General features: G+C 38.1%; 1 protein-coding gene across 1 annotated transcript in view; it reads right to left on the bottom strand.

Moving 5' to 3' along the window:
* The window catches only part of LOC139696609 (adenylate cyclase type 6-like), a 247,205-nt gene that overhangs the window by 14,046 nt on the left and 217,564 nt on the right, over window positions 1-15,595 (bottom strand). The window contains exons 12-16 of the mRNA XM_071595416.1: window positions 14,704-14,716; window positions 13,961-14,045; window positions 2,884-3,043; window positions 639-736; window positions 105-189 (exon numbers count right to left, since the gene is read on the bottom strand). Coding sequence (XP_071451517.1) covers window positions 105-189; window positions 639-736; window positions 2,884-3,043; window positions 13,961-14,045; window positions 14,704-14,716 — 441 coding nt within the window. The remainder of the gene's footprint in view (window positions 1-104; window positions 190-638; window positions 737-2,883; window positions 3,044-13,960; window positions 14,046-14,703; window positions 14,717-15,595) is intronic.

Below are 15,595 nucleotides of genomic sequence, written 5' to 3'. Positions count from 1 at the left end.
CCAAAATTTCTATTTACCCTTACCATTTTTGGCAAAATATTATTGTTTAAAGTGGTACTGAAAGCAATAATAATGTAACCATGATAAATTTTAAATTGACTAACCTTATTATTTTCAGTAAATATCACCATATTTGCTGTCAGGACTATGAGGCCAGCAAATCCAAAGGATGCATACATTATGAATGAGCTGAAATGGAATGATTTGGCAATATTACTCAAAATTTATCAGGAGAAAATTAAATAGTTTGTCAAGTCACTATTTCATAAAAATGTAAAATATACATTTCCTTTGGTCCAAAATTTTTCAAATAATAATTTTTATGATATACAATTCTATAATATTGATGTGCTGGAAAATTTCCACAAGAAATCAATATCAAATAAATGTGAATTTATTATCAATATTTAATTTTTTATTCATTGCATTGAATACCAGCAACATGGAATCTTGAATGTTATGTCTCAAGAAACACACACACTAAGAAATTTGACTAGAAATTTTATGACAAAGTATATGTATAATTTTATGATTAATTCTTAGTTGTAATTCAAGCATTGAAACACCAATGAAAAATTTCAGAATTTTATTTTTATCCGTGCAAAATAAGCATAAAAAAGAAAATGAATAGTACTCACTGGGGAATGATTATTAGCTGCACAATAACGATAGTGACAAAAACAATTGCAGAGCTCATGAAGTAAGTAGACATCTGGCGATCGGGCTCCTTAGAGTACTTCTCATTCAATAAGAAAAAATAAATTACTTAATGTTTTCCTTGTTGTACTTAATATTTTCCTAAATTGGGTGCATGTACACACACAATTTAGATTTTAAGAATCAATATGAAACACTCCGTATTTAATGTATCATTATTAGTAAAAACATTTTTGTGTTGCATTAAAAGTTGGTTAAGCAGAAAACTGTAAATTTGAGGATATAGAATTGCAAAGTTTAACAAATTTAATCAAAGATGATCTAACTCTAGTTACTGAAATTAAAAATACTCTAGTTAGAAAACGGATTGTTATTCCATTGCTGCAGAAATTAAAAACTCATGCACAAAGAATGCATTAAATTCAACATTTAGTCATAGTCAAACTTGGATGAGGATTTTATATATATTTTATGACAAACATAATCTAATGATCACAGTAAAATGAGATTAATAATTTGTACAAATCTTATAATAATAATTTGTATAAATCTTAATGCACAAATGATGAGATTTTAAAAATATTATAAAATAAGAGTGAATATTCTCCATTACACCACACGTGTTGTCATTTCAGAGAGTTTCTTAGTGCAATTTTCACACGTTCAATTTACAAAGAGCAATGCTATGCAATTTAGGGTATTTTAAGACTAGATTCTGAATGGACAGCCAAGGATATGCTATAAACTGTAATTGAGAGTTTTTACTGCCCAGACAAAGCTGATATTATATGAAGCTGTATTTCTGAAATAGATATAGATGGAAAAATGTGTAAATTAGAGAAAAAAGTGCAAATTATAGTGCTAGGCAAAGCACTTACTTAGGATCTCAAATATGCCCAGTAAAATCTCAATGTATTTATATCAAAAGAACCCGAATAATTTACCTATTTGCTGCCCTAAGACCCCTCAAATACTGTGCTTGAATCAAGTCATAAGAGTGATATGAGTCCAGAAATCTGGAGCTACGAATATTCAGATAGAAAAAAAGTACTTACTAAAACACGACTATTGGCTGAAAACATATGACTGGAAAATATTTTCCTTTACTCATCGGTGTGATAGCTTTTATTGAAGGAAATCATTATTGCCTTCAAATAGATACCAGTATATTTTAAACTATGTGCTTTAAATGACTACTATAGAGTACACTTGCAAGTTGCTATTTATGAAATTTACATATTTTATTTGGTCACCCTTCTGAGAGAAAGAAAGAGAGGGGGGGGGGCGGTCCGATTTAGCAGACTGCGTAACTAATCAGTGCGACAATCAAAGGATTAGAAAAATATTAACAATGATGGTGCATTTCATGAAAGCACGACAGAAAAGAAAAAAGCCGGTGAGTTTTGAGGTTTGCAAAATGGAAAAAAATATGGGCTTTTTCCCATACGCACAAGATTCTTCTTTTGGAAGTGTGTGCCTAATCAATTTAATGCTCTATGGCGGAAAATTTCATAAGAGTTGCTCTTATACAGTTTTAGTTAGCAGAACATTTATTAATTCTTAAGATTAACGGTCTCCAATGTTCTTAACCTAATCATGATATATGTAAACGCAATCTAGCCTCAATTTCTCAGAGTCAAATACGACGATCTTTTCAGGAACTTAGCCCTAGCCTATCTTGTTTATCAAACCCATTTTCAAGAATCACCTGAAACAGTCAAGTTGCCTCGGAAAGATGAAGTGTGTGCTTTTGTTAGGAAACGAGAAAAACAGAATATTTATGCAAAGTATACTTTCAAAAATTGTAGTGTGAGTATCAAAAACTCTGGGAATCGTCTTTAAAACTGTTCAAACTGCATGTATACATTTTTTTAAGGCATGCTAAAACTTTTATTAATTAGTTCCACATTTATTTCACTTAGTAATTCATGCAATATTCTAATTATAAAGTGCTCTAATTTAATATCATTTTATATTTTATTGCTTGACTCAATTAAAACCCGAATATATGGTACGTAGCTAACAAATTTGTTTTCGTAATTTCCGATAAAATAACTGAAAATATCGAATCGCTCACGATTATGTATTTTTCTACCGTAGCTGCCAATTTTTTTTAGCACTCCACTTGCTATAATGATATTTTGAAAGGTTTAACAGGGGACTCGATACCTCAGAAGAGTACATTTTTCCTCCAATGCAATGGATTGAAGCTGGCCATGGTCTCACCTTTTCCTCGATCTCCGGCCTCCTGAACGTGAGGAGGAACCTTCGACCGTGCTCCGCCCGGAGTCTGTCGATACTCCGAGCGTCGATGGCCCGGCCCAGGTACTCGTTCACCTCGTCGTCTGGATCCCTGTTCCTCTCGGCCGCCTCGACGAAGCCGATCCTGGGCGCATTGCAAAGGAACAAAGAGGACCGATCAGGTCAACACCTACCCCTTGGAAGTGATTCACGGACACATATTCAAATATTCCTCGTAGTACACGTAATGCACGAATGAAAACTTTAATACAGAACACTAGGAAATTGGTCGTCGAGTCAAAAGGATCAACGCAGACTGGAGGCTTTTGAGATGTGGGTGTGAAGAAGGATAGAATGAGAGAAATGGACGGAAAGAAAAACAAACGAACAAGTTCTAAGCATGGTAAGAAGAAGAGGTAAGTGAGATCAATTCTAAGGGAGCACAGACAGTGGATGCAGTGCAGATTGTGTGGTGATGGACTGTTAAAGACTATGATATTTAGAGGATATATACCCTATGTTGGTAAGCGAGGTAGAGGCAGGCAAAGAATAGCCATGTTGGACTGAGGGGAAGTAGATGTGAAGTATGTGTATTAGAAGAATGGTTTATTGTAATGCAGGTTTTAGAGTCTTTATTAATTCCCGTGTTGCGTGGGTCTTAGGAATGCAGCAGGATTAAGGCAGAGGATCGATTAAAAGATAACCTAATTAGTAATAATATAATAATTCTTAATAATATAATAATTCTTAATAATATAATAACACGTAGAGGTAGGGAAAGGAGTTCGGTATGTCTAGAGCGTTTGGCAACTGACCGGGGGTACTATGTTCAAATCCATCCTCACGTTCCTGGTGAACTTGGGCACCCTAAGCGTCAATGAAGTTGTGTGATTTTCCCCCAGGGTCCGCCTGGGAAATCGTGGCAGGCACAGGGAAAGGAACAGGGTCTTCCCCCACCCTCTAATTTCACACTCCGTTGGGCTTAGAACGAGGGGAGCTCTATTTTCGCCTGTCAAGCCAACCATCAGTTTGATTAGTTTTTTTAAAATGCTAAAATGGTATTAATCGAAAAACCAAAATATACACAATTCTGCTCACAATCTCGTAATTTACATTAGAATTAGAAAATATACTGGCGCATAACCTTTAATATAGATAGATAGAGGTCTTTATTTGGGCGAAATTGAGACCTAAGAAATTGATACCCTTCCTCCATTTAACCCATCGTCGTATACATATTATATTAGGCGTTAAACTTAGTTACATTCATATGGACACATAAATACATATAGATAGACATAAATTTATTTAGCCCAGATTTGCACATCGAAAAGAAAAAAGTATATACATATACAGGTATATATAAATAAATAAATATATATATATATATATATATATATATATATATATATATATACACACACACATACACATATGTATACAGCAAACACATACCTACACATATATATGCATATACACACACACATACATACACACATTTTCATACATACACATGCATAAATACATACATAATTACGCACATATACACCCATACATACATACATATATAAATTAAGGATGCACCGACACATACTCAAAGTAAATGACAGTGAAGATAGAGAACAATAAAATAAGGAAAGTCTAAGCAAAGAATGAGGTTTGAATGAGGAACAGCTAGGGAGAGCGAGTCATTGCTCAACTAGTAAAAACCCACGCAGGAAAAACACCCACGAAGAGAAAGGGGGGGGGGTGAAAAACCTGCGATACATCAGATGGATACCTGCTATAAATGAATTTTTTTTCGCATACATTGCAACATATAAAAATGAAAAAAAGAGCTCATACAAAGCTCCAAATACCAGGTTATGGCTCTGCATGCTCTTCGTACAGCGAATGTAAGAACATTCATTAAAACATCGCGTTCTTACGAAATATGCAGTCTTTACCGGCCAACGTTGATGTCAGCAATTAACTTTAATACAAAGAAACAGAGTAACGAACATTCACACTTTGAATGGATTTGAGTGTTGCTGGAAATGCAAAAAAATACAGAGGTAGTCACCATCTTAATTTTAAAATGATGAAAATATTTGGGCATAAGAGTATATGTAGTACTGAAGAGTTTCATCATATTAGGTTTTGGTAGAAAATGGCAACTCCGTGGTTCGTGAGCCAATACTACGCCCATATAATTGGGGTTGTTTAAAAAATTAACCTGTAAGTAGAAAGCGCGAAGCAGTGTAATCATTTAATCGTTATAATTTAGAATATAAGTATTAATAAATGAATAATAACGGACACGAAGTGTGTAAAATTTGACACACTTCTTTATTTCAGTTCAATCACTGAGATGTCTCGTCTAAACTGTCAGGTTAGGCTTAAGGGAAATATTTTTCCGGCCTTTAGAGTTAGGAAAATGATAAATTTCGAAGGGCGTGGGAAAAGTTTCGGTTCAAATTGTCCAGAGAGGGGGAAGCTACCACCCGCGGGTCAATACTGCCTCTCGCGTACTTCACTCCACCCCCCAAGGAGCCATTGAACGGATCTTCAATCAAAAATACCAGAACAATCCCTGAAATACATTTTTCCCTCAGTGCATATGGAATGACCGCTAAGATTTTAATGTGGCCTGGAGAGTTTATCCATCCGTCTAACAGTCGAGCATAGCTGAGCGTTGGGGGTCGCTTATTGACCGATTTCATTTCAATTCAAAAATACGTAAATAAAAATGCACAATTAGAAGTTTTCCGTTTTCTTCAGATTACGTCGCAAGGCATTAAAGATATTAACGCCGAGGTCGAGGAACGAATTCTATCACCACAGTTAATGGGACTCAGTGGGAGTCAATGGGAGTCAGTGGGACTCCGCAGAAGTTATGAGAAATGTAGACAAAAGGGAGATTGCTGAACCAACTGAAAAGTGTAATCTTTTCTCCCATACATGCTTCCAGCTTACAAATAATAGAAAACATTAGACATGTTGCATGATCGAAATTATCAATATTCATTCGAGGGTGTGGTAACGCCCAGTGGTACACGACTTAGTGGAGTCCTGCGAGGGAATAATATGATTTTACTTGTCTATTGGCAAAAGAACGTTCGTGAATACTACCGATTGCGATAAGAGTAATAAAATAAGTATTGGAGAAGTCTTCAAGATGAGACTGTTAATCATTAGACATATATTTCAAAAATAATTTGTCTCAAGAATATTATCACCATTCGACACTCAAAGTGATGCTCAATACCTCAATGGATTTAATTAATGGGCTACGAACACGGAATGAATGAAACTTAATTTTTAAAGCAAACTTTAAGTTCATCTGAAGTCCCTTTTCAAAGCAATTCATAGCTTTTTTGGTCAGGAAACAGGCCAAGATAATGAATGTATTGTTTTATAGGAGGTAACTCAGACTAGAACACATTTCCATACAGTTCGTTTTTAGTATTATTTGTCAGTTAACCACAAGCCATTACCTAACCAGAGCAGTTGCGTAATGCCTTCGTATTTCCATTCTTTCTGAAGGAAGCATGTTTGGAGTGGGTGAACTTATAAACATAGCGGTGCTCCATTCGACGTTACGTGACACTGCAATGTAATCCCTCTGGGTGCATGGGGGTTTTGGCGCATCTAACCTTGCCAAATGCGTTGACCGATATCGCGATTTACATCAACATTATATTACATTGAACCCAGCAAGGAACCGCATTGCAGGAACCGTGGGGCACGGGCGATTAAACACCAGACTATGTACCTTGGGCTCTAAATATTTTTCCCTCCAGAGCGGTCGGACAACATTATTCTGGTCCCTTATCGTTCGTAGAAAATATGATATAATAGATCTGTTCTACACTTAATCTCTAATTTTATTTACATCATCTCACTTACCTTAATACGATGGGTCTAATAATATAATTTCAACATCATTGCTAAAGACACCTGCTTCCAATTTATGCAAGAGATTTAATCTGTAATTTAACCTTCGCTCTGTGAGTGATTCCCAACCTATTTCCTTTAATAATTTTGATACGCTACCAAGTTAGTCATAGCAACGTTTTACAGATGTCACTCCTCTACTCTGTATGCGATGAAATTCGGCAATCAATCCAACTTCATGAGGATCCCATTTACAAACAGAATATTGCAAATGAGGCCTAACCACCGAAAGATAACGTTACTCTTTCATCTTTTCGTCGCATTTCCGCTATATTCTTCTAATAAATCCTAACTTTTCATTAGCTTATCCATATACTAGTATATGTATTCCCCGCATGTGTTTCACCCAGTACAGTGAGGGTAACACCTAAGTATTTAATTGTGTCTATAATTTCCATTTCAATATTACTGATGCAGTCGGGAGGGAATTGCTCTTGCGTATTACAGAAATTCATTACTACGTAATTTTTGAGTTTTATTCTAATGTAAAGTTTAATTTGAACTATTTAATGATGGTGACGAGGGACGTATAGAATTTAAACAATGCCATACAAAGCATTAATTTTTTTTACGTTTTTCAAACCAAAGCATGGTCGTCTAGTGGATTAAAATGTTGGGCTAAAGATGTAATGGTCTCTAACGATGGGATGGTCTCGGGTTCAACTCCGGGTGACGCCTCCGAACGCCTATATCCGATAAATCTTCCTATTTTCCTGGGACCAGGCCTTTACGGGAAACTGTAGGGCGAACGCACGGAAATAAACTGGCCTACATACCCTGAATGTTTGAGTTTCACACGCCGTTGGGTTTAGTGCGAGGCGAGCTTTAACCGTATCACCCTGGTAAACCGCAGGTGGGACGGGACCCAGCCGCCCCTTCCCGGAATGTGTGAATTTCACACGCCGTCGGACTCGGTACAAAGGAAGATCTGGCCCCTTCTATGAAACCGACCTCTGGGTTTGAGACTGGGTGACTCCTATCACGAACCACTGCCTCCTTGAAACACCCCTTTTATCTTCAACTCACTCACTTTGTTCCTCCGAACCTATTTATATGAAGATATCACGCGAATAATTCTGTCTTGAATATTGGCTCAGTAATGGCCTAATGACTGAGTTGAGTTGTTAATTGCTGCTAATTGTTATACAACGTAATTAAAAACATCAATGATGTTATTTCAGCTCATGATTTGAGCGCTACGGAGCCGCTAAGCAGAGTGAAAAAATAATTTTACGGAACAAATTTGGGTTTTAACATTCCCCATTATCAGCATCGCCCACCGGTGCATAAATATTGAAGTGAGAAAAGCAGACATAGAGAATATAGGGTGAGGATGTGGTCGAGCCGTAACTATCTTTTCAAATGATACACCCCGATGGAAATTGCATCACTCCATGCATTGAATCGACATTCCACGTGGATCCTCCACGTCGCGACGTGGATGAGACGTCGATATTACGATACCAAATTAATATGAAAATCGAGCATTGCGCTGCCCTTCTGGGGATGGATGTTTGTAGTTACGGAGGGAGCCACACGAAAGACTGTTTACTTCGGCGGCCCCTCGGCCTAACTCTCCTGACGCATCCTTCTCTTACTCAACACATCCCCCCCCCCCAAACACCAAGGGTTCGGTTGGAAAACGTCGAATGTGACATTTATGCCCCTCTGCTTCCCTCCCCCCTCTCTCCGTTTCTTCCTTGGTCGTGTTTTGTGTACTCTTATGTCTAAACAATGTCGCGGAAAGCGCTGGGGATCCATTGTTTCCGCCCGAAAAGGATGATTTAAAGAGATTTCCTGGAATTTCAGCGGGGATTATGGCATAGGATTATGTGCTTTGACTAAAAATATCCATAGCTTCACCGTATCCCCGACAGGATGCGTGTGTAGAGTGGTAAGAGTAAAAGGATCAATTTTTCGGAATTTAAGAAATCGTTACTCATTAAGTAAGATTACATTCAAAATAATTACCACGTAACACTTTTAAGCAAATGTTAATAAAATAGAGAATATTTATTGTAAAGTAGGAAATAACGTTTGTAATGCCTTGCAGTCCTTTTATTTGAAGATTGCAGTCTGGTGAAAGGGTAAAGCAACGATCATTGCCGTCCATGTTTCATGTTTGTTCATGAATATCAATAAGTAGATATTACTACTTATTTCGCTTTCTACCATCGTCATATTTTACGAAAAGTTGTGTATAATTCATTGATTAATACTTACTTAAAAACAAAGATTATGAGGTTTTGAGAAGGAAGAAGGCTAAGTTGAACGCTACAATACAGGGCATTCTGTTGGAGGGCAAAAACTAGAGCAGGTGTAGCAGTTTAACCTTCCCAGAGATTATTTTGGACCTCAGTGGTAAACGTATTTGGGGCTTAAGGTGAAGTATTGCGTCAGTAAAAGAAGCTTTCACAAGGAGGAGGAAATGGATGACAGGGACGTTGAGTAAGGACATTAAGAGAAGGTTAGTTTAAAATTTGATAAAGAAAATGGTTTTGTATTGCACGGAAACATGGTCATTGAAGCAGACATATAGGTATGGATCGGAGGTTTCTGAAACGTGAGTGTGGAAAAGGATGGAGAAGGTGAAGAGGACAGAAAGTAAAATAAACAAGGACGCGATGGATACTGGGGGAGAAGAGGGAATGGTTGAGGAAAATACAAAGGAGGTAAGAAAGATGGATACAACTTTTTGACTGGCGATTAGATATTGAAGACTGTGATAGAGGGGGGAACTAAATGAAAGCGAGGCTAGGCAAATAATTGGACGCAAATAATTAGGCTGGACGTCATGAAGTGAGGAAGTATGTATGTAATGTACATATAAAATCTAATGTTCAAACGCCGATGAAATTAATATGGTGTGCAATGCTCACTCGCTCTAATCCAAAGTCCGAGGGCCCAACTCTAACCTCTAGCACAGGAGTTGCATAAAATTCGACGAGTCTGAGAAACCATGAGCTAATGAGTTGTATCAAAATTAAAAACTCTAATGTTGAAAATTTGGTCTAAATTGCGCTACTCGTAAAGTTTCTTGAGTGTTTGCCCACTTTCGCCACGATAGATCATCACTAGGCTACCCCGCTAATGTTTTTTGAGAAAAAATGAAAACTGTGAAACATATTGCTGGGGAGGGACGTTGAAAAAAAAGGTACGGTTTAAGTGAGAAAAAAGGTAAGTGTACAAAAGAGTAAGAGAGGGAAAATGAGGCACCATGCGGGAATCGAACTGGATGACTTTGTCAACCGTGAATCATAACGGATATTTTATGGGTACAGGAAAAGATAAAATAAAAAGCCAGGTCCCAACGAGGAAGGTAAATGAAGTGAATGCAGGTTTGACGGTCTACCCTTTAAGTTAGCTTTTGGATGGAAATAGACTGAACACACATGCATTTCTTATCCTCACTTAACAAGACACTAAGCGTGATACCTCACACCAGAATATACCCTTTTTCGTTTCCTCATACGTCCTTCCTTTCTCCATTCCGTCCAACATGCCCGTTCTTTTCCTCCTTTTACCTCACTTCCCTAACTTTCCCTCCTCTTATCACAGTCTTCAACATCCCATGGCCAATCAAAATGTTCTGAATCCACCTCTCCTGCTTCTTTGAATTTCTCCCAACAATCTCCTCTTCTCCCCACCCATACCCAGTGCATTCTTCGTCTTTGGTTCTCCTTTCTGTCCATTTTACCTTTTTCATTCTTCCCCGCAACCACATCTCAAAAGCATCAACGCCTGTCATCTTGCTTCAATTGCCAATTTTCCGCGCCGTAAAAAAATCACGCTCCACACCAAAAATTTTCACCAGTCTCTTCTTAAAAATCTTACTCGCCGTTCCACAGACCAAAACCCTCCCCCTTGTGAAAGCTTACTTGCCTGACACATTTATTCTTATTCTGACGTCTCTGATATTTCAAAAATCAGGGTACGTAGAAAGTATTTCCAAATTAAATGCAATTTTCTACCCGGTCTAGTTTGTGTTCTCCGATTTTGACGTTCAATTTAGCTTTCCACATCCGCAAAACAATAATTTTTTTTACATTGATTGTTATCCCACATCACTCGCACTAACTTTCCAATGCCCTCGGCAATGCTTCTAACCTTTCGGCTGACTGGGTATTTCGCAAACCTAACTGATTTTATAATTGCCCACCGTAGATCATTCCTATCTTCAGTCCTTTCCATGTTCCGTCCTCAATATATGTAGAAATACACTGCCTATAATGAATAAGATTGTGTTACCCTGTGAGCCTTATTGGACGTAAAACAATCTTAGAGGAGAATTAAATTTGAATGGGAAAGAATTAATGCAGCAGCGTGACTACTAGGGTGGTCCCAGAAGTACCCCACCCAACAAAGAAAACACAAAAATTTTGGAAAAAAATGTATTTATTTTTCAACATAATCTCTTTTCAGCTCTATCACAGCGATGCTCAATAAGTTCGATACCCTTTTTATAATTCAAAAATGTCTTCCTCCTCAAAATAGCCATTAACTGCCGACATCGCTTCTTCACGGTTGGAAAATCTTTGACCACGGAGCCATTTTTTCTGTAGGGGTGGGGCCTTTCAAATAAAAGTATTGTATCGCATAACGATGACCAATTTTCTCCATTTTCACAAGTTCACTGAAAACGTTCACTATTGATGGCTGCGAAACAAATACTAAACAACGTGGAGTATTCAAACTTGAAACATATGCTTTATAGATTGCATACTTTCTAATGCAGTGTTATTTTTCAAACAACTACCGCCATCACTAGGCCAAGCCGGGTGCTTTTGGGACCACCCTCGTTGAGTTTGGACCGACCCGGACGGCTCCTGGTTTTCCCACCCCCTCTCTAACCCTACAGGGATTTTACTTTTGACCCCCTTTATCAATTAATCTATCCAATTAATCGCATGTCGCAGTGCTAACAATTGATAGCTGCTCATATAACAAAACATAGAAATAAGATACACATACATTCAATCTCTAATAAAGAAACATGGTCAAATAAAGGAAACATGGAAAAGGACCATTTTGGATATTTTACTTCGGTGCTCCTTCCTCTCCAGTGAACCTAAAGTGGCGCTCGAGGTTAACAACCCCTTGCCGAACCCCCCCCCCCCCGGCGTTACGTTATGTCAGTGAATTGAGTGCAATAATTTACCAAGATTTAAAATGGAACACCACTAGCAATGATGATGTTAAGTAAAGTTGAAACGAACGAACAATGGACTCAGGAAATGTAGTCATTGTCTGCTGAACAAACCAAGCCGTCGCTTACGAGAAAGAGCGTAAGGTGCTCTTTCAATTTAACGGTAGGGCTTTGCTCTTTTGCTCGACTCATAAGTCCTATATTTCATTTAGTAAATTCTGATGTTTCTAAAAGCATGATTATTCACACATAGTCAATACCCGGGAGTCATAAATTCAAATCGAACATGTGGATCTCTCAGTGGGTTTCGCGCATAGTTGTCTGAACATTACTGTCATTCATAATACTCAGGAAAAAAATTCACATGATTAATTTCTTGAGCAACTACAGCTGCAAAATAATATGTCTCATCAACATGGTCTTAATATGCGATGGATCCTCATGTACAAGTAGAGAGATTCATATTTAAGCCGGTCAAAAATTATTTCCATCCGAAATGTTCTTATTTGATGTTAGATGGAGAGTTATCTTTGCCTTAACTATATAAAAATTAACAAAGGAATCTCCATCCGATGCTACAATGTCCATAAAAAAAATAAACAAAAAATAATGTAATTAGAGTAATGTGTTAAGCGTTCAAAACTCATGTGGTTTGAAACTCGTGATTGTTTTAAGTAAAATCAATTCCACGAGAAGATCGGCCATGAAATCTCAAAAACCGCTGTTAACTCACCTCCGGAGTCATTTGGACTCCCCGCGGAGAACACTTAAGGTTATCACCTCACGGAAATGCAAGTAAACATCTAAAAAAAGGAATTGATTCTGACCTAAAACAAGATTTGAGCATGCTTCCATGCGGTGTGACTGAATTATTTGTTGACTACGTGATCCCTGCCGTAGGATTCCGTTCTTCATATATCACCGCGTAGGATACGAGTCAATGTTTAGAATGTTGATCCCATTATTTATTAATTTTATTATTGAGAAAATGGGAGTGGCCCTCTAGTATTCAGGACCATAATAAGTTATATTATTCGTCGTCATAAAGGAATTAAAAACACTATACTAGAAGTTTATAACGTGAGGAGAATATGCAAGGGAGGAAGACAAAAATCCAATATTTCAGGAGGAGGGAAACTCACGATGCAAACTTCGTCGTATACGATAACCAAAGAATTGCGGGAAATGCCACGACAGTTACCTAAACGAAGTGATCAGCTAATGTGCATTAAAATCACCACTTTAAAACTGTAAAAAAATCATTCGCCAAATTGAAAAGTGCTGTAAATCCATCTGCGAATTTAAGATTGAATGAGAGCATATATTTAGCAACAGTAAAGGTGATTTTTACACTTTGAAATAACTGCATCATTTTGTGCTATTAAAATGGGGGGGGGGGATGGCACTTAAGAATGAAAATTGACCTAATAGTTTTAAGATAACGGTCAATTCGACAAATAATTACTGTATTTGATGAATTGGTTGAAAGATAATGTTTATCAGTAAAGAACTGTAATTTTCTGCATTTTGGTTATATTTCATGATATGGCCACACTCCTTACGCATACTGCAAAACACAATTAGCATTAATTTCGATAAACATTTTATCAATGATTCAAGATATAACTAAATAATGGTACTAAGATTATATGAGTGAATTCAGATTTTTTGGGGATGATCAGTGACCAGAGGAGGGGTGGATCGGTGTGATGGGCAGTGTTGTGGTTTGTCTTTGAGCTTGGGGGGTTGGACACCGCTGAATATTTATAAATAATAAATGACATACATTACAATGAATATCTGATAAGAAATGAAGTGGAAATGAAATGGAGCGATTAAGTTTGAAAAGTGCTGCCAATCAATCAGACGGTTTAAGGCGGAGAACATTCGTTTATTTGGTAAAAATGGTGGCGCCAACCATATGGGCAATCATGCAGAAGATCCAGGACGAACCCGAAAACTCACTTTGACCTCCTGGACAGGGTTGAACGGGAGCCCAGGGTGGCGGCGCTGTGTCCCATGACTCGGAGCTCCTTGGACACGCCCCCGTTGAACGACCTCTGCCCTTGGACGCGTCCCCCTCCGCCTCCTCGCCCCGCTGCTGCACCTGGAGGTGGCTGGGTGGTCGGGGGGAATGCGGGGCGGAGGAAGAGGACGGCGAAGAGGAGAGAGAGAGAGAGCGACGGTTAATGCATACGAAGTGGGGGAGGTGGACGGGAGCAAGCGTCGCCGTATCTCTGAGCTAACCCCTTTTTATGTCACATGGGAATCCGTTCCGTACGTCCGGAAGGGAAGACGATCGCGAGCTTTCGCGGTGGTTCGAAGTGGTTTTCGAGTGCGCAAGGGGCACTCAGCTGTTCGACCTCTATTTCGCGTGGTAGTGAGCAGCTTCGTGGGCGGAGCTGTCAATACGACTTAATCCGCAATCTTATCGTTATGTAAAATGCACGAAAATATCTGAATAGGCCGAAACAATCGCTCACCTCCGAAACAAGTTCGCTGTGACGCGAGTGACACATCGAACCACGAAACGAACATAAGCCGCCAACCTCGAGCACATCCGTGAAGAGCTATCCACGTCAAACTTTGCGAGATATCAAGGATCGGATTGCTGGGGATGATTAGTGAGCTGCATTTCGAAGAGCATCCGCGGTTTCGAGTTGCGGCGAGTGGTGGTACGTTATTGCATAAGTTTAATTGAGTTATTATCTACACTTTGACGCCGTATGGAGAGCTCTCTAGTGATGAACTTCTTCAGCCGAGGCGCGGGCTCAGTTGCTCACCTAAAGTCGCAAAATTCCAACGCCCAGCTCATTGCAAACCTCAATCTCCCTATCATTCGTGCTGTAGGAATCACGACCGATGGTAGAAAATAATCAAATGACTAAATCTCTTTCCTCAAAATAAAGACGCTTAATTATTTATTCAATAATAAACCTTTTAAAATTTAAATTAACTATCTTATTCCTTTTATCCATCGCTCGTGATGTGCGTATTGACGGTCGCGTTGGACATATTTGAATTTGGAGGGATTTTTTCATAAAAAAATATGACGCAAGGGGAATAGGCTAAAAAATATAACCGATATTCTCTTGCATTCCTTCCAAGATCAATTCCTGAAACTTTTTGTCTCATTCACATGCGAAAACATTAACTATTTGCCATCTTGTCCTTATATAGTTACTCTAAAATTTCCCTTTTTTTAGTTTTTAAGCAATTATTTCTCAAGTTTATAGTTATTTTTTTGCCCCTGATATATTTCGCTAGGTATTTAGATCCCATTAAAGTCCATGATACCTTCGTAAAAAAAATCACCCCATTGACAAACGTAAGCATACATACCGTCAAATCTAAAAAAAACAAAGTCACAAGCAATCTTTCGACAGGTTAGCAGATGAACTGGTCCGGATGATTTAACAGGACGGCATTTTCGAATATTAAATGACTATTTAACAAAGTTAATAATAAAATGAAAACATATATTCAACTCTCGTTATGCTATTTGATTCAACTAGAAACTGTGATTTTCTTAAAATTTGTCTCCATGCACCATTCGGAAGAAGCATCCAAATCCAAAAGTGGCCGAAAGATTTAGGATCCTAAGTGCAGCCAATG

Source organism: Hetaerina americana, unplaced genomic scaffold (assembly GCF_022747635.1).
Source record: "Hetaerina americana unplaced genomic scaffold, ioHetAmer1.1.p SCAF_7, whole genome shotgun sequence".
NCBI lineage: Eukaryota > Metazoa > Arthropoda > Insecta > Odonata > Calopterygidae > Hetaerina > Hetaerina americana.
This window is presented reverse-complemented; position numbering and strand designations above follow the sequence as displayed.